Here is a 24331-nt window from a genome sequence, read left to right on the forward strand (position 1 = left end):
CAGCACCCCTGCTGCTCCTTCCCGGCATCTGCGGGGCCAGCAAAATAAAATGCCCCTCCCTGAGATTCAGTGCGTTTGCGCTGTCCCTCCCTCCTTCCTGGCGTCTGGCCAGGGAGATGGGTTAGGGTGGGACTCCTGGGGGCTTCTGTAATGACTCAGGAAGACTGGCACTCATCGAAGACAGGGCAACACAGACACTTCCGTATTGAGCCCCCCAAATCCAGCCAGTAATGATTTTAGTGAAGGAAAAAGAATGTTGGTTTGGTTGTAGTTCCACGTCAAGTTGACAGTGATAGCCGATGTTTATCTGTGTGGCCTCCTTTGAGATTTCTTTGAGACACACACTCATCGGTGGTGCAAACTTTGATGAAAACAATAAGACACGTGGTCTGAGAAGGCTGGTCACTGTCACCACAAGGCAGAGGGAGACTGTTTAGTTTGGGGGTTTTCAGTTTGCAGGATGCCTTGGTACCTGTTAATTTGGACATGTTGCTGCCTTTCAGATGTATAATTTTACTAGCTTTGCCATGGTTTTGAATGAAGTAGACAAGGACATGGAGAGCTTGATTCCTAAGACAGACTGCCGGTTGCGGCCTGACATCAGAGCCATGGAGAATGGAGAGATAGGTAACAAGCGTCCGAGGGTGTCACGGTGGAGAGTCATTTTAGCAGGGGAAGGAGGGGACTTTGTGATTGCATCTTGTGGTGCAAGCATTTGTGGTCTAAGAGATTCTTTTAATTTAAAATTCAATTTAACTTCAGCTTTCATTTAAAATTTGGAAATCTGAGTAAGACTTAAGTAGCTCCGATTCATTATTTCAGTGGTCCTTCCTGACAATTTAATATACTACATCTGGCCAGAGGCATATCTTAAATGTCAGAGAGGAATTTGAGAAAAGAATAGCATCATTATGAACTTGAACTGCATACTAAAAAAAAAAAAGAGAAAGAAAGAAAAAAAAAAAAGAAAGGAACTGTATACTAATTATTTCAGTGTAGGTTCCAGAACTTAAACACTACTCTGTAAGCCTCAAAGAAGAGCATGGCCTTGGTTAGTTATAACAGTTTTTAGCCGATGTTAAGTTTCTTCTAATTTCGTAGTTCTCAAAAAGGAAGCAGTTTTTACCCCAGGGGTCCATGTGGCACAGCATCTTGAGCGTTTGTCATGCGTGGAGCACTGCTACTGGCCTCTAGTGGCCAGAGGCCAGGATGCTGCCAGAGGCCCTGCTGTGCACAGGGCACCTGTGCAACGCACGGGAACCCCAAGGTCAAGAGTCCCTGTCTGAGCACTTAATGCTCTCTTTGAATGATCAGTGAGACCATGCGCCAGGATTTTGGAAAAATGTTTGAATTTCTGATGAATCTCAAGCAGCTCTGTGAGGTCTCACCAAGGACTAAGACAAGTTTCACATTTATTCAGTTTTTCCACTCAATTTTTCATTGAAACTCTTTAACATAATTTTTTCGACCTTAAGAATAAGCAGGTCCTTTCGGTAAATGCAGAGCTTGTTAAGGGTTAGACTGTAGAAGGAAATGACTGGGTCTGGAGCACCAGCTCTGCCTCTTACTACTTTGGGTATGTGTTAAATTTTAATGTTTATCTTCTGATAAAATGGAGAGAGCATGTGGATGATGCGTCTCTAACATTACTGTGCCCGGCAGTCTCTCCCTGTAGAATAACTGGTTTCCATCGATGTTTGTACCTTAGATCAAGCTAGTGAAGAAAAAAAACGACTTGAGGAAAAACAAAGAGCAGCCCGCAAAAACAGATCCAAGTCGGAGGAGGACTGGAAGACGAGGTGCGTGCGTGCTGCTGGGCGGGGCGGCAGGGCGCTCAGGCTTCCCCAGGCCTGAAAGAAAAGCTGTTGCCCCCAGCTATTCAAGCTGAGAGACTTGCATGTGTGACCAAGGAAAAGGGGCTGTTTGGAGAGTAGGGTTAAAATACTCCCACACCATTATTGCAGGTAAGTGGTTTGAGGAAACTGTCTACCTACCATGACTGGCAAAGTCCTGTCCTTTTCTTACCATAAGAAGGAAAGTAAAATCCAAAATGACAGATTTGGGCTCGAAAGTAGGTTCAGAGCCATTGCTTATAGTGTATGTGAGTAAATCCACAGGGCCGTTTGCTAATACGTGCATCATGTATCTAGGATATCTGGACAGTGCCTTTACTCTTCCAAACAGGACGGATTTGACACGTAACAGAAATGGGATTTGTATAAAGTAACATCTTAAATTCCATTCAGAAATAGAAAGTGGGCCATAAAATTGATATGTCTTGAAAGTTTTCAGAGTCAGGAGTTTCACAGTGACTTTCTTGAGTAATAGAATCACTTGTTAACAGGAATAGAAAAAACATTTTCTGCATTTATATCACATAATAGAAATCCGTGTCCCATAATTCAAAGTCATTAAATAAATTGTAGAGCCGATATGGGCGTAATTTTGCAAGCATTTCAGCAGATGTTATTTGGCAGCCCTTTTCCATCTTAGAAAAAGATAATGATTAGAACTAGAAATGACCTTAGATTTCATCTAATCCTGTGGCTTTTGGACTTGGTTAGTGTAAAAAATCTTCTTTGCCAGTGAATGCATGAAGAGTCTGCAAATACAGAACTCTGCAGGCAGACCTGCCGTAGTTGGCTGAGGAGGGGGCTGAACGTAGATGCCAGGCCTCACGTTCTCCCACCCTGTACGCACCCTGGCTCCCTACAACTCCATGGAATACCATTTGAAAGTGGTCTAGAAAACCCTTCATTAGAAGACACGTTGATGGAGTTCGTTTCAGGGACTTGCTCAAGGACACACAACTGGAGCCTCCACCTTCATCAGTCCTTCAGGCAAAGTTCTCTCTCTCCCTCTGCAATCCTTTTTAAAAGATCTGATTCATTTATATCATTATTTCTAGTCTCTTTTGCAGAAAACCCCAGTTTTGTACTCTGCTTCTGATTATTAACTCCTTGGTTTTTCTGGTCACATTGTCAGGTGTACAATGTAAGTGCAAAGTCCACTAAGAATTTTTACTGTCCAAGTCTTAGCATTCAGAGAGCTTTGGGCAGCTCTGCAGTAGCCTGAAAATCACATCAGGCGCTGCGCTGTGAGCTACAGCTTCAGGCCTTTCTTCCACGGCTCTCTCTTAGCATCAGTAGGTGATGCTGTGGGTGAATGGATGTGTCTTTAAAATGATCCTCCTGACCCTTTGTCAACAGAATATGTGCTCTGAATGCTGTGGGTGAATGGATGTGTCTTTAAAATGATCCTCCTGACCCTTTGTCAACAGAATATGTGCTCTGAGCTCTTCTTCAGTGGACAGAAGACGAGTGCACATTCACTGACTTGATTCTTAGGACTGATGATGGGTTTGAACGGCATTGTTCAGCTGGAGGTGGGGCAGGGCGGCTTGTAGAGGAACAATTTCTGCTAGAGAAATCAAACCCAGAAACTTGTAAAATCTCTCCCCAGTCCCTCCACACTCAAAGCTGGCATTCCTGCTCAGTTTCACTCGAAGAGAGTCTAGGCTCCAGAATTTTTCAGGCTATAAACTATGGTTCCTGTTTATGAGAATGCCTGCTTGCAATCCTGATCTACTTTCCTCGAGGAACCCTAGAGGAATCCTCACTACGATGTGAGATGCGGGGAAGGAGTGGATGGGCTGATGAGGGGGACAGGATTGCAGGGAGGTGGGTGAGGCAAGGAGGTGAAAATGTTGGCGGCGTTGTCTCCCCGACAGTCCAAGCGGCGTGCAGAATTCATACTTGATAGAATGCTGTTTTCCTGATACCCACAGACTCCGTAGACCCAAAAATATTGAGTAAAAGGTGGTAGGTAGCAAAGAAATCTTAACCCTCCTCTGTCCTCTTACCCATGCTTGTCTCAAACAAGTTTAGAAAGACAAATCAACTAGACTTTTTATGTGGGGAGGGGTGTGATGAGAGCAGCAGGTTTCCAGACCTGCGAACTGGCAGTTGAAGGAAACTCTAATCCTGTGCATCAGACCATTGACTCAGAGGTGCTCATCTCTGGTACCGTGTTTGGACTCTGTCCATGAGCATGCGGCCTGCAAGAGCGAGCCTGCAGGTGCAGACGTGGTTTCTAGAGAACTTTGCTTGCCCACGGAACATGGTCTGAGTTAGTTTTCATTACCTCGATTTTGATTTGCCTGCTTTTCTGAAGTGCTTGACTTTGCTAACCCTAACTGCAAAAGTGCTTTTACTGATTGGACTTTGGAGACCAAAAGGAGTGTAACTATGTATTTCATATTATTAGAATTTTCTGACTTCGATCAAATAATGGTTTTTTAATATATTTCCAGTCTGGTTAACCTTGGTCATTTAAAGTAGACTTAACTTTTCTAATTAGGAAAAAGTCCCAGAAGCTAAATAGAGACTTTAGATATTAATATTCTAGAAAATGTGGTCTAATGGGCATTTACTGTGTAATCCTTCAAGGAATCTGCCTGATGTGAAGCATTTTTTTTCTCCTCAGGTGTTTTGTGCTGCTGTAGGGATAATAGCATTTGGGACTTAACCCAACATATCTAACCTCATTTTAAAAGTTAAAAACAATGTTATAAGTAGTTTATTTGGAAAGAATGGCAAAGACCTGTGAAACTTTCACAAATGTTACTTTGAAAATATGATGCACTTTTAATTGCGAGCCATTATCTGAAGGAATCTGCGACTGTGGGAACTGGGTGGATTTTTAAAGGACAAGGCAGTGAAGAGGGCAGCTCTCTGCAGGATTAAAGACGGACCCGGATATTAACAGCTAGTACAGCCTAAGAAGCCATATTAGCATGGGGAAGACAGAGACCCAGGAAGATTAGGAGTAATTTCAGTGGATTAGGTGGAGCATAGTATATTTGAAAAATCATGGGCTTTAATCGTGGGCTTTAAAGTCAAGTTTAAGTTTGCTGTTATTTACTAGCTTGAGCAAATTATGTAACTTCTCTGACATTCCACTCCTGCTTTGAGTTTAAGGGGCATTAGGTATATTGTAAAAGTTTGCTTCCTTATCCTAATTCCTTGCCAAAAACAAAACAAAAAATCCCTTCTGCTGGAAAATAAGGAATGGGGCTGGAAGACGATTTATCCGTCCAGTTCTCCCCCCCCGCGCAGAAGATCCTACTTCTATTGAGTACAATTACCAAATGCTGTGGAAAAATCCATAAGCCTTTTGTGTGGTGTCATTACATCTTCCGGGATATTCTGCATAGGTGCTCTCTAGAAACCGTAGGACTTCTTTGCAAGTCTCTTTGGAAATCCCGGTCTCAAGAGTGAAACAATTGCTGTGGTGGCTGATGAAGTCACAGGAACCCTGTGCCTTCAGTTCCCTCATCGGTCTTGTTCTTTCTCTCTCAACAGGTGGTTCCACCAAGGCCCCAACCCCTACAATGGAGCACAGGACTGGCTCTACTCGGGCAGCTACTGGGACAGAAACTATTTCAATCTGCCTGACATTTATTAAACTGCAGATGGGTCAGGGTGTTTGGCTAATCTACAAATAAGTCTTAAAAAATAAGTCTTAAACCTATGTTTTTAAAGTTTTTTCTTGGTTTCTACTCATCTTTTAGAAAAGAAAAAACCTGCTCATGAGATAACTTGCATTTCACCCAACGAAAGTAGGGCATAAGGTGATATACTGGTGATGAAAGTCAGGGAAAAAAATGGGTAATTTCACTATCCAAAGAGACTTACTGATTTGGAATTCTATTTTATAAAGGTGAGAGAAACTGTGTAGAGAATATGCTTTCTATGGTTGCTGTTGCCATATTTACTGAAGGTTTATACCCAACTGTTAACTTTAGCTTTATGGAATTCTATAGTAATCCCAAATCAAGTTATTTTGAATATTTTTATGCCATCATGCTTGAATGTTTTAGATGTAACTTTGAAAATGTTTAGAACTCTTCTATACAATGTTTATGTGCTCAAATGCAGAGAAGGTTATGTCATTTTGTAAAGACTGCGTTAAAAAGATGGCTTTTCTTCACACTAACCCCCTCCATTACTCCATTACCCTTTCCCACCTCCAAAAAGAAAAATTACCTGAATAGTCAGGTGTTCCTGATTTCAAAATTCTAAAGAATTAAACTGGAAAAAGGTATTTCTTTTAGTGCTCTAAATTTACTTTTACAATTTTCTGTAATCAAGGTCCTTAGAATTAAAAGGTGTTTGAACGTTGGTATAAAATCTAGCAATTCACATAAAGACCCTAGAAATAGATTCTAGTCACCATCATTACATAATGACAAACCTTTTTAAATGCTTCAACTTTGTGGCAAATGCCACTGGAGACATTAAGTTGCACTCATGTATTATAAGTACCAAACTATATAAAAGGAGGTCTTGTGCATTTCAAGTTTGCAAGGCACCTGTGTACTTAAAATATGTATGGAGACTACTGTACAGTAGCTTTGCCCCTTTAATTGGGGTACATTAGTCTTAACGATATTTACCCACCCAACCCCAGACTGAGATCTTGCTCTAGGGGGCTCTAGGTAACTGCCAGTAAATTATTTTAATTGCTGTCTTGAAGTTAACAAGTGTTATAATGAAATAATCTACCTGATGCTAAATAAAGGCTTTAGAATGTTCCTCAAAAGTGTGATTTCTTAAACTTCCAAATCTAATGTTGGCAGTCACTATGATCCTCAGTTACCGAGTATCCTTGCAAAGAAGTCCTTGTGCTGCTGCCATCTGCAGGGCCACAGAGCCCCCCGAGCAGCTGGCACTTGGCGAGTGTTCCTGGGTCAGTGCGGCATTCTCGGGGTGCTCCGGCGTCTGCCTGGGGGAGTGCAAACCCAGAGTCGCCAGGCAGAAATACCCGCCTGGAAGCCGAGTCAACTGCTAGAAAGTGGGAGTTTTTCTCCTGCAGCACCTGCAGAGTCGGAAAAGGCTACATGAGTCTGAAAAGATTGAAGGCCGCCTGTGTAATCGGTTAGATTTCCTAAGTTAGAAAATAAGAGCACAAGGTTTTATGCTTGCATGAAGTTTATTGACAAAGTACGTTCGGGTGGCAGACTCCACCTTGAACGTTGGCTCAGACGGTGGTGGTTTCAGCATCTGTTAGGAATGTAAATAGTGAATTGTTTAATCACGAAACTGAACGTGTAAAACGAGGGGCAGATCAGAAATGCGAGGTCTACCCTCCCATTACTAAATGCTCATCAATTTAGCTGCACCTTTGCATGAAATACCCCAGCATTTCACGCTGGAAACAACCATTTTGACAATTCCACCTCCTGGCAAGTAGGAGGGGCACAGACCCGACACTGGAGAACTGAGTTACCTCCTCAGCTACCGTCACTGTGGTGCTTGAGCCTGCCCGTGGAGGAAATCTAGCTTTGGCCATTAGATGTTCAGCTTGAAATTTGCACAAATCGTCTGAAGTAACCAAACTCATTGGTGTGTGGGTTTGACATTTGCATTATACCTGCTTAACTCCTTTTCCTGCTTCCTCTGGTGACCTCCTCCTGCCTTCCAGGGCAGTCCTTCTTCTGGCTTCCGGCTGTGCTTTCCACCCCCGCTGTATCTCCTGAGGCTACATACGGTCCCCTCTTTGCTGCACCCACACGTCCTCCTAGGTGCTGTTCCCAGCTCCTCCCCACCCATCTCATCTTGGCCTCCCTGCTGTGGCTCAGTAGTCCTACTCTGTGGGCTCCCTGTGGGGCTGGGTCCTTCCTGGGACTCAGGGGTCAGTTGACCTCTGGGCCTGAACGCCCTATAAAGGAGAGCCTGTGTCAGCATCTTGTTTTCCTCACTGCCCACACACGGGATAGGGCCTGAAGTAGTAGGTGGGTAATTTGTGAGAGAAAATGGCCTGATCCAGTTAATCCCAGTTGTTTTTGTTCCTTAGGGTGTTTCCAACCTGCCCATCCTATAGTAACTCTTCCCTCTCAAGAGGAAACAGAAGCTATGTGATTGGGGGGGGGAACTCCCCCACATCTTTAACCTCTCACCTTTCTCTCCACTTGGCCCCAGTACTTGCATCTGGCTTCTGCTCCTAGCCACCCCTTAACATGCCAGTCAACTTATAAAGTTCCTATGGAAGGTCTTTCTTATAAAACCATCCCTTTTGAGCACCTTCCCGGGGGGCTAGGTGAAGAACCAGGTATTCAAAGGTGATTGAGTGGATGGATTCATGTCTCAGGCACCAAGTCCTTGGTGTGAGTTGTCCTGGTGCAGTACACCTGCTGTGCATTTCTTGGTAATTGGGGGTAATGAACTTGGAGAGGATAACCACATCAAATTTGAGTATACCCTATCTCCTTGCACATCTCAGTTCAATTTCTGTAAATACCTCTAGCTCCCGGTCAACAAATCAAACTACTAGTGTGTTAAGGCCCACATGTTACGGTAGGAAAATTTACCTACCAGTTTTAAGTTTCTGCTCTGCGAACATGGGCAGTAGTCACGGTTATTTCTCCAGCAATACCGTAACTTCCAAAGGGAGTACGTTTGTCACCAGATCCTGAACCTTTTTTGGCTACATCTACTGGGAATGCAACAGAAAGAAAACTGGGGACATCTTGTCCACTTGTAGGAGGACTACCATTCTGGGGGTTTGGGCTATGTTTCTGGAATTTCTGATCTGCAGGAACAGCAATGGGTACTTGTATTGCAGCGTATCTCTTCAAGGCATCTGACTGAGAAACAACAGCATGTCCAGGAAGAGGTTTCCAATCCTGGGCTTCCTGAACATTCGAGCCTACTAAAATAAAAGGTGGGGCACTGGTCTTCTTGCTGTCATCCATCATCACGTAAGTTGGAGAAGTAACTTTCGGTGGCTGCTGCAGAAACTGTGGATCCTTAGGATTAGATAAATAGAGGGTTGCTTGGGGGAAAGGCCCAGGTGCAGGTGGCGGTGATGGGCGACTCTGTTGATTCATATCAGTTAGACAATAAAGGGTCCACATGTTAGAGTATGGTGGTGGTTGTCCTGCTTCGCTTGCTGCTATGGCTATAAAAAAACAAAACAAAATTTGCAGGCATTAAAGGTCGGTCTCTGTATCAGGCACTATGCACAGAAATGTCTTTGTAAGTTTTCTTTACATATAAACAAATGGCTGTGGTAGTAACATGTGCCATAAAGCATGCTAGAGAGAGGCTAAATCCTGTTTGGTAATGTGAAAGAAGCGAGGCTGTCTACTGCTGGAAAGCGAGAACAGTGTCGTGCTAGCAGGTGGCAGGGGCACTGGAGTTGTGGCTGAAGCAGCAGTGTCATCCGAAGCTGCCGGTCCCAGGGGCGCCCACATGCAGGACGTGGAGGATCCGCAGTTGGGGCTTTACCAAAAGAACCAATTGAAGTGTGTGTGAAGCCACTGAAAAAGTGTTAATGCATCTGCATGGTGACTTTTCCTTTACTAGAGAAGTCTGCACAGGGCATCCTCTTTTGGTCACATCCGTCCGTTATCTCTGGCCCTTCACAGGCCCATAATCTCATGTTAATTTGTCACCACACACAGAACATCGCATACTCCAGGACTCAGAACCCCAGAGAAGATCCCCTTTAGGCAAAACTTGAAATCATAGGTCCTGGGTGGCAGTACAAGGCTGGTTGGTCCCCAAGGGGTTAAGAAAAAAGAGGCCTAGGTAGTGCCATCCTTCTACATAACACCAAGGAAGCTATGATGGCAAGTCTGACCTGCCTAATGAAGGCTGTCTTGGAGCACCGAGTCCCAGAAGATGGGATGGAGGAGAAGCTGCACTTGGCTCAAATTGAGCTGAGTTCACCTTTTGAACGCTGGGCCAAGCATCCCTGGTACAGCTTTTCTTCCCCAGAAAAGAGCCGAACACTATGCACATGATTAATGGGAAGTTTTCAGTAGCTTCAGATACCATCAATTGAGCCTTCCACAAGCCAGTTACAAAACAGAACAAGCCAAACCATCTGTTTGAAATCTCCATGTAGTGCTTTAGAAAAAAAGGCGAGGCGCTGAGGAGCCAGAACTTGGGATGCCACTGCCACTTCGCCACAAGTGTCGTGCCCGTCCCGCACACTAGCTCCCAACGCTGCCCTAGGCCTTTTCAGTTGTGCAAAACCCCATCACACTGCCAGACAGAATTTGATCCCAAAACACCTGCTCTGGTAACACTTGACCATTCTGGCTCTGGGAAGAGTCCAAGTTGAGAGTGTTTCTGCAAAACGAATGGGGGAGGTTGGCTCCATCTATCCCTCAAGGGGGGGGGGGGGCAGATCAGACTCCTTAATTAGATGGAGGGAGAGATCAGGCCAGGTCTGTGTCATGGGCAAGCCCCGGCAATACCAGCAGCCCGGCCAGCAGCGGAGACCAGTCCCCTCAGCCACTCTGGCACCTGGCTGGCTTTCCTGCTGCTGCCACGCCGATGCTTATCCATGTGACAGAAATGCAGCCAACCTGTCCAATCCACCCAGCTATGAAGCTGCCCCCGCGGCCGCAGGAGCTCTCCCCCAGGCCAGGAGCCAGGGCCCTGACCAGCTCCCCACACCCAGTTGCAGAGCTCTCCAGCTGCAATGCGAAAGCAGGGGCGACACACCACCATGTCTCTGCGGATGGCGTTGTGTGGTTGGATTTTACACTCACAAGCGACTGATTTCAAACCAACACCCCCCAACTGGCGTTCACAGCAGAATATTCGGATCACAGATTTTGTGCCTGACAGCAGGCGCTCAAGGTTTTTCACTCCAGGTGGTATGTCCGAAAGTGATAGGTGACCCAGCTTTGAAGCCAGGCTTTGGTGCTGTCGCTTTAAGATCACTCCTCTCCTAAGAGTAAAATCTCAACTACAACAAAGCCTTTAAATAGGTTTGCCGTTTTAAAAACTATTGTGAATAAAGCCTTTTGACCAACTTGTAGAGAGCCTTGAACCTCAGTGGTTACCTGAAATATAGAGGTCACCTGAAAATGGAATTTGTTACTTTGTAAACATTGGATTTTCTTACCTGGCTTCATCAAACCTTGTTCAAGTGCTGCTTCCAGTTCTGGTTCGAGCTCAGGTTCAGTAAGACCTTCTGGAACAGGAGTGGGGCTACCACCAGCTGCCCTTACAGATGCAGCCGAGAGCACTGCTGTAGCAGCTTCCCCAGAGAGCACGAGTTTGCCCTCCATCTCCTGGGCTGCAGAGCTTCCCTGGGACTCCTCCTGCCCCGAGTTGCCAGGAACTAGGGCAGTGAACTCCACTTCAAGATGCAGTGGTTTTTCAGAGCCGACTGCTTTGGTGGAGCCCCCTGCATCCGGGAATTGTGCAGGCTGACCTTTCAAAGAGGTGTCAGAGAACAGAACTGATGCTTCTGCCTCCATATGTACTGAGGAATAGTGTGATTCCACCTCCAACTGTGCAAGACTTACAGAACCTACGGTTTTTTCAGACATGCCTGTGTCGCGTGCTACAGGTATGGGACTATCTGGTGGCTCATTTTCTTTAAGGGAAGCAACGTGATCGGTAAAAGGGATAACTATGTGTTCTGGTATTTGCTCGACATAAGTAACTCCTTCAGTCACAGGCTCATTGTTATAGATGGATGAAACATGAACGAATGATATGACCTCAATATCAGCCTGCAAAGGGACCTCGGGAGCTTGATCGTAAGCAGGAGGGTCTTGTTCATCCTGCAAGGGGAAGGAGGAAGCCGTTGTTGGTTCAGCTTCATCGTCTTTAGGTTTAGGACCCAAATCTACATGGACAGATGTTTGGCTCAGAACCTGCAGGGCTACAACCTCTGCGGAATACACAGTGGGAATGGCCACCTTGGCATCTTCGGCAGCCTCTGAACTCAGCACCTCCTCAGAAAAAACAGGCATACTTGTTGCCACATCCACCATTAAAACGTCAGACTGATCAGAATGAGTAGATGAAACATTACCTAACATCTGAGCAGCAAACTGAGCTGGGTCAGCTGGCACATAAGCAAACTCTTGTGAGACAGGTGCTGGAGATGGTGAGGAGGGTGGGGTCACAGCCTTAGGGGTAGATGGTTTCGGGCTGCCACCACAGGCTGCTTCGGGGGTCTCCTCGGGCTCCAGGAGCACCTCTGCGTGAACTGATGGGAACTGAGTGGTTTTGTTCATTAACAGTGGTTCAGCTATATTGTCCTCCTCTGTGTCCGTAGATTTCTCCATCCGTGTAGGTTCTTGGGAAACTACAGATGTTTCTACCTGTTCTTCCATACATTCTGGTTTCTTCTCTTGTGTCGTTCCTTCTGACCACTTCTCTACTAAAAGAGCCAGATGGGTTAATAAGCATAAATCCCTCCCACCACCACCACTACCACCACCACCACCACATTTTAGAGCAGTAATAGGCTGCACATTCAGATGTCAATATGCATACAAGAGAGTTTTGCTTAATTTCCCAATACCTGATTGTGTGGGTAATGAAACTTCCCTGTCTTTATCCACTTGGAAGACACCCCAGTTCATTTCCTCAGAAATCAGTGACTCAGTGACAAAACGAGTAATCAGATACCCTTTGGCTGGTCGGCGGCGTCAGGGGAAAGACCATATTAACTCCGCCCAGAACTAAGGAAGCTGAAAACCTCCATGTGAAAAGCTTCTCATCTAAACTTCTCCACAAACCCAAGGGTTTGCGGGTGGGAAGACTTCAAAACTGAGCAATAAGTGATCTAATCTTCATCTAATAGAACAGCTTATTAATTAAACACATGCTGTCATGTTAATAAAAGCAATCCTCAAGAAAACTGGTATATAAAATTTAACAATGAATGGGAAAACTTGGGGGCCTAGAGGATATTTTGACATTAGGAAACATCGTATAGTCTAACCTAAAACTGGTAGCACTTGCTGGTGAGGTGTGATCACGCAGCAGCCAACGTCATACTGACCCAGACAAGAGGGGCAGGAAGAGAATTCCGGATCTCTAAGTGGACTCGGCAAATCCTCAGGCATGAGGACCTTCCCATGGCCTGGGAGGTCAAGACCGCTGATGACCTAGAAGGACTCCGAGGGTGGAGAAACTGCTCTGAAATCCTTGTCTCCACTCAGCACCTGCTTGGTCCACTCAGCACCACGCCCGTCTGACCACCTCAGGCCTTCCTCGGCACACGCTCTCACAGCTGCTTGCTCTCCTGAGGATTTTCTCTTGGGAAGCATTTCCCCAATATAATGAAATTGGCAGAAAAGCAGAAAGTAGGTGTTTCAGCTCTGTCCTTACTCCTCGCACACTGTCTTTATTCCTTGGCTGTGACTTTCCTGGGGTCTCACTGCAGCACCAGGACTTCACAAGCCTCTTCATGTCCGCTGGGCCTAAACCCCCTGCCCCCGACAGCACCCCACTTCTGAAATCCCCACTCGGCTTCTCCACTAAGCCTCAAGCCATCCTCCATACACTAGCAGCGCAGGAGTTGGCCAGCAACCCAAAGGAAACGGCTTTGCAGACTTTGGGGAGATCCTTCTCTGCCAACACTCCCCTCACTGATACTTTGGTGCCCAAATCCCAGCCAGATTAGTAGCCCTGAACTCTGCTTCTCCATTTTTTTCTTCCCAGACACACTTCTACTCTGCTTGGCCTCCCTTTCCCTGTGTAAGAATTTGAAAAATGCTGCTAGGGTGAAGAGAGGGGCTCACTTTCTGTGAATTCCTTCTCCCAAGGGCCCAGGCACTGGACTTTGTTTTATATAATTGCTCTAGCTTTTATGATGGTTGATGAAAGGAGGCTAAGTGTGATTTCAGCCCCTCCATCATAGCTGACAGTGAAATCGCTCTTCCTCCACTGACTTTGACCTAGCACAGCATCTGGCAATGGGTATGAATTTAAAGATTTGTTGAATGAAATAATGAACTGGACTTTATAGATAGGTAGAATTTGAAAGGTGCATAGGAGCTCCTGGAGAGGGAAGTAGCATAAACCAAAAACCAGATGATGACAAGTTATCAGTCTGGTATACAATGAGAGACAGGATTGCAAAGGTAGAGTAGCTGCAAATTGCAGAAAGCTTTGTTCACACGGCAGGGTCTTAGAGAGGGATAAAAAATTTAGGTGCTATGACAGACTTGTCAGAATGCATTACTTTATTTGCATTAAAATGCTTGTTTCCAAATGGCAAAATTTATTTGATCATGCCCAAGCATCAGATTTCTCTTAAGTAAAACTGTAATGATGTCACCTACTTATAAAGTCACTTTAGTTGACAAAATACATTGGGAGTACCTAGGACAAAACAGGTATACATATGTCTCATTTTGTTGTACTTAATTTCAATTTGCAAATACTACCGTTTTACAAACTGAAGGTTTGTGGCAGCTCTATGTCAAGCAAGACCGACTGGCTGTTCCCCTAGCTCTCTCCCTCCCCTGTGTCTTCTAGTAGAGGCATCACTCCTATTACTGGGCCCTGGGTGTTAGGCCCTGACTTTGCTGTATTTATTGAAGTATTTCCACTTTGTAAAAAATGTGGCCTGTTATTTCCTGGGAGATCCCCTTCCTAATTTGGTCCTCTTTAGCATCTGAGGCCTAGCTGCCAATTTTTATTTAGTCCTAGTGTGTAGTGTGTAGCCCTATTCCCTGGGCTACGACAATATTGAAATTAGGCCAAACAATAACCCTACAATGGCCTTTAGAAGTGTTCAAGTGAAAGGAAGAGCCGCATATCTCTCTCTTTTAAATCAAAAGCTTGAAATGATTAAGCTTAATAAGGAAGGTATGTGAAAACTTAGGCCAGAAGCTAGGCATCATATGCCAACCAGTTAGACAAGTTGTGGACACAAAGAAAAAGTTCTTGAAGGAAACAAAGTACTAACCCAGTGAACACACAAATGCTAAGCAAAATAGCCTTGTTGCTGACATGGATAAGGTTTGAGTGGTCTGGATAGAAGATCAAACCAGCCATAATATTCCCTTCAGCCAAAGCCTAACCCAGAGCAAGGCCGTGACTCTTCAATTCCATGAAAGCTGAGAGAGGTGAGGAAGCTGCAGGAGAAAGGTCTGAAGCTGTAAGCAGAGGGTGGGTCATGAGGTTTTAGGAGAGAAGCTAATGACATCAAAGTACAAGGCAGAGCAGCATGTGCTGATGGAGAAGCTGCAGCAAGTGACCCAGAAGATCTGAGATTAATAAAGGTGACTACACTAAACAGATTTTCAATGCAGACAAAACATTCTTATATTAGATGATATCATCTAGGACTTTCACAGCTACAGAGGAGATGTCAATGCCTGGCTTCAAAGCTCCAGAGGACAGGCTGGCTCTCTTGTTAGGGGCTAATGCAGCTGGTGACTGTAGGTTAAAGCCAATGCTCATTAGGATTCTGAAAATCCTAGGGCTCTTGAAAATTATGTTAAATCTACTTAGCCTGTGCTCTACAAATGGAACAACAAAACCTGGATGACATCATGTCTGTTTATACCATGGTTTACTGAATAGTTTAAACCCACTGTTGAGACCTGCTGCTCAGAAAAAAAGATTCCTTTCAAAATACTACTGCTCATTGACAATGCACCTGGTCACCCAAGAGCTCTGATGGAGATGTACAACGAGAGGTACAATCATATGCTAATACATCAATACTACAGTCTATGGATCAAGAAGTAATTTCAAGTCTCATTATTTAAGAAACACATTTTGTAAGGCTAGAGTTGTAAAAGATAAGGATTCCTCCAATGGATCTGGGTAAAGTCAGTGGAAATTCTGGAAAGGATTCACCACTCCAGATTCCACTAAAAACATTTGAGATTCATGGGAAGAGGTCAAGTGATCAACATTAACAGGCATCTGGAAGAAGTTGATTCCAGCCCTCACAGATGACTTGGAGGGGTTCCAGACTTCAGTGGAGGAAGTCCCTGCAGATGTGGTGGAAACAGCAAAAGAACTAGAATTAGGAGAGGAGCCTGAGGATGCGGCTGAACTGCTGCAAGCTCATGATAAAACCTGAACAGATGGGGAGTTCCTCTAATGGATGAGCAAGGAAAGTCCTCTCTTAAGATGGAATCTACAATCCTGGTGAAGATGCTGTGAAGATTGTTGAAATGACAACAAAGGATTTACAGTATTCTATAAACTTAGTTGATCGAGCAGCAGCAGGGGCTGAAAAGATGGACTCTAATTTTGAAAGTTCTGTCGGCAAAATGCTATCACCCAGCATTCATGCTGCAGAGAAATCATGAAAGGAAGTATCAAGATCATTCATGAAAGGAAGTATCATTTGGTGCAGCAAGCGTCACTGATGTCTTCTTTCAAGAAACTGCCACAGATGCAGCCACCACCCTGACTGGTCAGCAGCCACCAATATCAAAGCATGTCTCTGGAAGCTCAGATGGTAGTTAGCATTTTTAGAAATAAGTATTTTTTTAAATTAAGGTATGTAAACTGGTTTTTGACATAATGCTATTGCACACTTAGTAAACCACAGTGTAGTATAAACATAACTTTTATATTCACTGGGAAACCAAAAGAATTCACTTAACTGATTTTATTGCAATATTTGCTTTATTGTGGTGGTCTGGACCTGAACCCCACTATCTCCAAGGTATGCTTGTACTTGATAATTCCATTCCTTTCTTTTCCTACCTGTGACATAGTAAGTGGCAGAACTTAGATCATTTTTTTTTTTTACCCTAAAATATCACCCGAGTTTCTAAAATCCCAATTAATGATTCTGTTCTACGAAGAAACTCTCTTGAGAGGACTGAAAAATGGGGGTGCTTTCACTGATTCATATGGTAAGATCTGTTTCATCAAATTGCAGAAAAACAAGAGGATCCAAGGAAGTTTCACCAGCACGTGCTGCTTTGGAAATGGGCACGTGCAGGCCAATGGGTCAGATGCCACAGTGGAGGCCTGGACAGAGCCAGGAACCAACCTAAAGATCCCAGGCTCTGGAAAATGGGGGAAGCAGTGACGGAATAGAGAAGTAAGGAAAGTTTGCTCTCGTGTCTGGTTCTTTTCCTCCTTCCTCTCCCATCATGAATTTACATGAATTTTTAAAGGCACGGGGAGATGGATAAATACCACTGGTCCTATAAAGAAGCCCACCAAAAATGGGCTTCCTTCCAAGAAAAATCCAGGATAAAGTGTTAAAACAAATGATATGTGCAGGAATATAATGTGAACATAAAACAAAGGTCTTTCAGGCTCACATCTGATAACTGGGAGATGAGTGGGGATTAATGCAGCAGGAATGGGAGTGAACCTTTGCCTCACATTATTACCAAGAGCTAATACCTGCTGCTGCCTTAAGGTTGACCTTACCTCATGCTGAAGAGACTGAAAGACCAGAATAAGGGTCAGTTGACATATTCCTCAAAGAAAGGTCCATGTTCCCATACTGCAAATTACAGGAAGCCTAGGACAGCCACATTCCTTGGGACCAACAGAGCACGTAGGGTATTACAGACGCCACCATCCATACTTAACACTGGGATCCAATTAAAGGAAGTGTATTTAGAGGAAAGAGAAGATGCCACTTGTTCTACCCACTTTTTTATTGTACAGAACTGGACAACCATGCAGCCAAATTTACTCAGCACTCCCACAGGAATAGTTGAGGAACTGAACCAGTCAGAAGGTAGGAGGATGTCACTCAGGGGAGAAAATGCCCTACCAAATGGAAACTTTATGCTGTATATCCCTCGATAGTCCCTCTGCAGCCCAGACTTCTGCTTTCCTGGATATAGATGGACTTGAGTAGTCTCTATGACAGGACCTAAGTTAATGAACACTGTCATTAAGAAACCAGTTGGTATGACAATAAAAAGAAAGACGAATGAGCCAAACTGGTATAAGACAGTAACAATGAACTCTATTTTCGGGTCATCTAGTCATACCTTCATGTTACCTACCCATTTCCCCTGTAAATTAGAAAACAAGGCAATGTTCACTTCTACTCTACTACCAAAGACCAATCTATGTCTACAGCCATACTGTGAACTGACTTTTAGGATTAACTGCATGTTATGTAAATTGCCTTGGTATTTGTAGTTACTGGAAGAGAAAAACATTTATCTCCCTCTCTTTACCTCTGCCAAAAGTAGATCTGTTCCATTAGTTCAGTCTGTTAATTAAACTAATCTGCATTAATTTAGTCCACTTGTAAGCTGAATGGTGGGTAGGTTCCTCGGTAAACAAATTAGCCTCAAAAGCTACCAGTTAGTTACCTCCCACCATAAAGATTCACCAACTTTACCACCATTCTCCAACACAGGAAGCCTACTCAATCCCAGGCCTCTCAAACATAGCTCCTGGTATAGAGGGCATGAGTACAAAGCCCATAATAACCCTGACTTCTTGGGAAACCAGCCTAATAGGGAAAAGGAGAGTGGTCAGTGTTCTAAGAGCACCTGTCTGTATATCCTGCTAGTGGTAAGCAAATCCCAGACCTGTGTCCCAGGGTAAGCTGAGAATGCCATCAGGGCCCTGCAGGGAAGCAGCCAGACTAGAGAGCAAAACATTCCTGAACTACAGCGATTCACTCTCCTGCTCCTTCAAATGCTGACTCTTGCTAGTTTTAGTCTTGTTTGGTTTTGGGTAGGTCTTTCACCATAGATCCAAATCCTCAATTCTTACATTTTCCTAGATTCTACTCCTGGCTTCTCCCTAGCTTGATTATGTTATATATTGGCACACCAAACCGTCAGAGTGTAAAAGTGGCTCAAACTGGTACACCTGGGTGGCTCAGTGGTTGAACACCTGACCTGCCTCTGCCTAGCTCAGGGCGTGATCCCAAGGTCCCGGGATCGAGTCCCACATCGGGCTCGCTGCATGGAGCCTGCTTCTCTTGTCTCTGCCTCTCTCTCTCTCTCAAGAATAAATAAAATCTTAAAAAAAAAAAAAAGTGGCTCAAACTCACTGATCCTACCTTTTATTTTCCTACAGTCATTCCAAAATATTGGCCAACCAATGCAGCAAAAATTATTTCATTATTTCCCTCACTGTCACAAGTCTCCATTTTCTCCATAAAATTCTGCCAGTTTCTTCTTACCATTCTTCTAGATGTGTATGCCTGTCCTTGGGATGACCAATTTATCCCACTTTGCTTTGGTGATCTTCTTGAACAGTCACCATATAAACTTTGCCTTTCTCTTTCTCCCTGTCTTTTTTCATTGCTCCTCTACCAATGCAGTTTCATGTTCTCATGTTCACATAGGCATTTACACATATACCCATAAAACACAACTTTTCTGAGCAGATGGACGGCCCTTGGTGACAGAGATGGATTGGAGAAGACCACTTTCCAGGAAAAACGTATCTCTTAACTACCTAGAAACTCTTGGAACAGAAAAGATGGTCACTAACACCTAACTGATCTCTTGCCCTGCAACTGGACTGCAGTTAACCTATCACAGGGAGGGAAAAAGGAAAAAGGATGTGTCTTTGCTTAATAAAAAAAAATCTTCCGAGTATTTATGCAAGTTTCCTGAATAGTGTATCTCATTATAGTTTGAGTCTTTATTACAATATCCAATTTTCTTCAAAGTTCAGTGTACTTTCCTAAAGACAGGAATACTGGAAAGGGTGTGAGGCATAGTTTATACACACTGTTAGAGGTCTCATTGGACCAGATGGTTTGCAGAAGATGAGTTTTTCCTATTTTTGTCTTTTAGAGATTTAAAATCCTCCAAACTGTCAGTCTCCAGATTAAAAAAAAAAAAAAAAAACGGATCAAATAACTAATCACATCAGTATGATCAAAGTATGGGCATCATTCTTAAGCTTGGACCTATGGTAATAATGATGCAATAATTTATAACTAGAACGTATGGTAATAATGATGCAATAATTTATAACTAGTATCACTGAATTGTTACCACTTGTGGTACTTACCTTTAATCTGATGAAATTGTTTAACAAGATCTTTTATATCCAGAGAAGTATTCCCTGAGGGAATAAATACAGGAAATTAGATACATAAAATGCCCAATTTAAAATGCCTTCCTTTTCAAAGCAACAAATATATAATCTAAAGGAATAACAAACCTTCTCTAAATACAATAAGTTCTTTAAAATAAACTGCTGCGAACTGGGTGATGTTTGGTGGATTAATTTTAAGAATGGCTCTGCTGACTCCCTCGAGCAGAGTCTTGAGGCCATAAGGTACGACAAGTCTGGGCTTTGAAGAAATCATTTTGGCAGGATGTCTGTAATCTCAACTATAATGAAGAAAAACAAGGTCTTATAAATAGTATGTTTTTTATTAAAATGTTTATTAATTAACTATAGTTTCTAAGAATAAACCTCTTATTGAAATTATTAGCTTGTGTTCTAATCTCTAGGCATTTATTGTAGCAAAAATGGGCTAATTCTTAACAGTAGTTTACACACACACACACACACACACACACACTCTACCAATAACTTATTATGTGCAGATGAGCAATATGGTACTATTAAAGAAACCCATGGGAAAAGCCCTGCCAAGAATTCTAGGATAATATTAAAAACAAAGATGGAAAAACCAACCAAACAAAACTTATTCCTGCAAAATTCAGTAAATATTTCATACAGAAGTTCAAGAAAAATAAATCAAGCTCATGTGTCTGTGTCTAAACAACATCCTTCCAAACTACATGGGCACCGGCTTCTCTGTGCCTTCATCAAACAGAATAGCATAATAGGGTTTCTATAAGAAAATGTCTTTTTTCCTTGTTTTTCTAACTCTATCCCTGGACACACTGCTCATCTTTCAGTATATCATTTTTAGCTCTAAATGTAATTTTAACATTAATCAGAATAAGTTACTTGTGGTCACACCATCCACTGCCATATGTCCATCTTTCTCTTCTCATATCCTCCTTTAACCTCTACCTTAGTTTTCCCCTCCCCTCCAAACTCCTGCCTTTCTGAATTTTAAGTGGTACCAAAGGTATTGCATAGTCTAACCTGTAATGCTCAAGAGTTGGAGAGGTTGCCATCCCAAACTGTGTGTGTGTATTGTTCCATTGCAGAAAATGGTTTAAGGTTTATAAATACATGTAAAGAACAAAATTATTTAAGGAAATGAGTTTAGCGGTAAGGAAAAAAGTATGGTAGAAAAAATACAGGTTAGTGTAGGACAAGCCATAGGTCCTACAATAGAGATGGGCTGTCAAATCAACTCCTGAGCTACCGAGCAGCCATCAGAAGATAGGAAAACAGCCGGCTAAATGATTCGGGTTTCCTGAGGGAAAAAAGAACAAATCAGTTGCCTGGAAGAATCACAGGTATTCTGAACACTGAGACCCAGGAGAAATTTCTCCAATGAATTTTCATCAAGGGGAGAATAGTGCGATATAATGAATCATGTCAACAACATCCCTACAGTAGAGAGAGTAAGGAGTTTCACGGGGCTAAGCTGCGCAGCTGAGTTACAGCAATTATTCAAGGGGCCAACCTCTAATAAAAAGTCAGGTGTTAGCAAAATGCTGGATGCCTAAAAGTACCCTTCGTCTTCCCCAAGCTCAAGGAAGAAATAAATACTGGCCAAAGCAAACCCTCTGAGCACATTAAGAGTATTGAATCCTTTAACGAAGACCTACTTTTAGGGACGCCTGGGAGGCTCGATGGTTTAGTGCCTGCCTTTGGCCCCGGGGTGTGATCCCGGAGACCTGGGATTGAGTCCGCATTGGGCTCTCTGCTTGGAGCCTGCTTCTCCCCTTGCCTGGGTCTCTGCCTCGCTCTCCCACGAACAAATAAAATCTTTATTTAAAAAAGAAAACCTACTTTTAGAGAAGTCAACAGGACCTTTACTGAATTAAATCTTTAAAAAAAAATTTTTTTTCACATTTTCTTGGTATAAAATTTGTATTGAACTTAAGTATCTTAAAAAAAAAAAAAAAAAAAAAAAAAAACTCCTGGCCTAGGTCTGGCAGGCCAACATGCTAAAAGTCAAGGGCCATAGGCAGGAAGTGTAATGTATGTATGACCCGTAAATGTAAACTATTTGTGTGTATCGTTTTTCCCAGTGCACAGTCTGCCCTCCAGCGCGGGCAGGGAAGTCTGCTTGGAGAAGCGGCTTACGAGCGGCCAACATGGAGCTACCGACACTCCCCGGAGGAGGCAGTTAGCGGTCGACGCTCCCAGCCGCGGGGAGAACGGCCGTCCCGTGATCCTATTGGCTGTCGCCCTCCGCGCCCCGCCCCCGCCCGGCTCTGGGCGGGGCCGGCGCACCTCGGCCGCGTGCCGAGAACGGTCCTGAGCAGGCGGAGACGCGCCGGGACGCCCCGCAGGGCTACGCCGACTCCCACAACACGCTGGCGGCTGCTTTCCCACGACAGCCTAATTCTTCCCACGTCCCTCCTTTAAAGAGTCTCTGTCAAAATCCAGCTTTAGGACCCGGGCCCCCGCGCTGAGCCGCGAACTTCCGTTTCACCCGCTCCCCTCAGGGCGCCTAACGCCCGAGCGGGACCACAGGGCTGCAGGCCCGGGGCGCGCGGCGGGGAGGGGGGCTTCCGAGCCACTGGCTCCCTCAGGACCTACGCGGCCGGCTGGGGTCTGCGTCGTTCGCCCCCGGCTCCGCGTCCACCAGCCCAAGAGGCGAAGGGGCCGGCCGGCCGCCGCCCCTCCCCACCGGCCTCCCACCCCGGGGCCCTCCGCCTTCCCCAGCACTGGAGGAACCGTCCGCCGAGCCCGACGCGCGAGGCGCCCCGAGGGGCCGCAGGCCGTACGGGGCCTCTTCGCCAGACGCGCCCCACCTTCTCCTTTCCGGCTACGCTCCCAAGAGCTTCCTCGTTGCCCCCTTGCCGGCGGCTCCTGTAGGAGCCCGCGCTCCCAGCGGCCCTTTATACCCCTGCGGACGTCAGGGCGTGCGTCACAAAGCCCCTCCCTCCCGCGGAGGGCTCGGGCGGCCACGGCGGGGGGGCGGGGCCTCGGCGCCCCCAGCCAATGGGGAGCCGGGCTGGACAAAGGCGGGGAACTCCGTGGGCCGGGCCGGCGCGCCCCGCCTTTTCTGGGAGAATAGAAACGGGCGAAGGGGACCCCGGCGTCTGCAAACGGCCCGCAGTCGGCCCAGACGAGCGAGACCTCGCTTTTGCTCGCTCAGCGTAAAAATAAGAGCTACGGTAGAAGGAAAGATGGAGATTCTTGGCAGTCCTTGTCGGCAGCGCCTCACCTCGCCACCCGGGTCCCCACCCCAACGGGGTTACTCTCTTCAGTCATCTTTTCGAAGAACGACTTGTCACGGGATACACAACACACGCGAGTGTAAGGAGGACGAAGCATTTCATGCAACATGGTACTTTTCTTTGGGAAGATCCCCTGCGGAAAGAGAATTTGGCACGAGCCCCGCAGCTTCCAGGGCCCGTTGGTAACCCGGGTCTTGCAAGACCTCGGGCACAGCGTCCCCCGAAGCCGCCGCGGCCGCAGCAGGTGGCCTTTCAGGCGGGCTCTGCGCGCTTGCCCAGTTCAGCTCCCCGGGCTGGGCTGGGCTGGGCTGGGCGTTCCCCCAGCACCGTAATCCCATGACGACCGCATTCCAAACAGGCTTCCCTGAAATCCATTTTCAAATATTTAAGAAGCAAGAACCACTGGAACTCAACCATCAAATTACATCTTCAGGGCACCTATCTGAGAAAAACACTTTTTTAAAAAAGCCCTCAGGAAACAGGCTTGCAGAGCTCTTCAAAGTTAAGACGCTCTCACTCTCATGAATAAATAAAATCTTAAAAAAAAAAAAGTTAAGACGCAATGTTGAGGCCCTGGTCTACATCTATGCTGCACAGAACACTTTGTACGGATATTCATTCATCCATACACTAATGACTGAGTGTCCCTTATGTGGCAGACAGGCTCCCTCTTCTCATGAGGATTAGATTTTAAAAGGAGAAATGCTAATTTTTTTACTTTGAACGTGATGCTAGGTCTGCAGTTTTTTTTTTTTTTTCTTCATCACTACCCCCAGCCCTACTTTGGTAGATATAAGTGAAATGAAGCAGTCATGATTTCTGATAAGTTTGGTTCATTATACATTTAACACTCAAAGAAACTGACCTACTAAAAACCCCAAGTATAAACCCCATTTATAGTGTCTTTGGGAATTAAAGACATTTATGCTTGTAGAGCAGAGCCTTGACAGGCCATCTTCGACACACAGGTGTTAGGTGTTGTGCAGAACATCTGCAACTCAGGTCAAGCCCTCACTCCACATTTCTTCAATAACTGTTTTGTCCAACTTCCTCTGAAATGCAAACTGTTAGTGAAAACATTTAACCCAAAACTTTCAAACCACCATTTGCTGCTTTAATTTCAAAAACTCCCAATGACCTCATATAGTTTTACCTTCTTCCCTTTCAGTCCACTAGGGATCTAAAGGCAAAATGCAAATCTACTTTGTTCTCCATTGTTCCCCTGCTCCCCATCCTTACTTTACAGAAGTTTAAGGTTTTTGGTGTGACCTCTGCAAAATTCAAATCTTATTTGGTCCATTTTCA

At 44.8% G+C, this 24331-nt stretch overlaps 2 protein-coding genes across 9 annotated transcripts in view; one reads left to right on the plus strand and one right to left on the minus strand.

Annotated features, from left to right (window-relative positions):
• The window catches only part of OSBPL1A (oxysterol binding protein like 1A), a 227702-nt gene extending 221099 nt beyond the window's left edge, over positions 1-6603 (plus strand). For 7 of the 8 annotated variants that reach the window (XM_038543635.1, XM_038543637.1, XM_038543636.1 and 4 more), the window contains 3 exons: positions 504-627; positions 1709-1799; positions 5364-6603. In XM_038543635.1, the coding sequence (XP_038399563.1) occupies positions 504-627; positions 1709-1799; positions 5364-5466 (318 nt within the window). In that variant the 3' untranslated portion in view covers positions 5467-6603. Of the gene's footprint in view, positions 1-503; positions 628-1708; positions 1965-5363 lie in introns of all 8 variants that reach the window. The other variant, XR_005362553.1, reaches the window with a different exon arrangement.
• Positions 6604-7041: 438 nt separating this feature from the next.
• Positions 7042-20052, minus strand: CABYR (calcium binding tyrosine phosphorylation regulated). Its single transcript, NM_001145070.1, has 4 exons — positions 19905-20052; positions 19752-19805; positions 10924-12195; positions 7042-7064 (listed from the first exon to the last, which is right to left on the minus strand). Exons 1-4 carry the CDS (start codon positions 20050-20052, stop codon positions 7042-7044), a joined length of 1497 nt encoding a protein of 498 aa, NP_001138542.1.
• Positions 20053-24331: the final 4279 nt, after the last annotated feature.

The sequence above is a fragment of the Canis lupus genome, chromosome 7 (genome assembly GCF_011100685.1).
Source record: "Canis lupus familiaris isolate Mischka breed German Shepherd chromosome 7, alternate assembly UU_Cfam_GSD_1.0, whole genome shotgun sequence".
NCBI lineage: Eukaryota > Metazoa > Chordata > Mammalia > Carnivora > Canidae > Canis > Canis lupus.

Excerpts from the sequence above, each read along its gene's own strand:
- CABYR (NM_001145070.1), bottom strand. The coding sequence starts at position 20,052 with ATGATTTCTTCAAAGCCCAGACTTGTCGTACCTTATGGCCTCAAGACT. Across the intron at positions 19,806-19,904 it reads ACTTATTGTATTTAGAGAAG|GGAATACTTCTCTGGATATA; the intron begins GTTTGTTATTCC and ends TTATTCCCTCAG. Across the intron at positions 12,196-19,751 it reads ACAATTTCATCAGATTAAAG|TAGAGAAGTGGTCAGAAGGA; the intron begins GTAAGTACCACA and ends TGGCTCTTTTAG.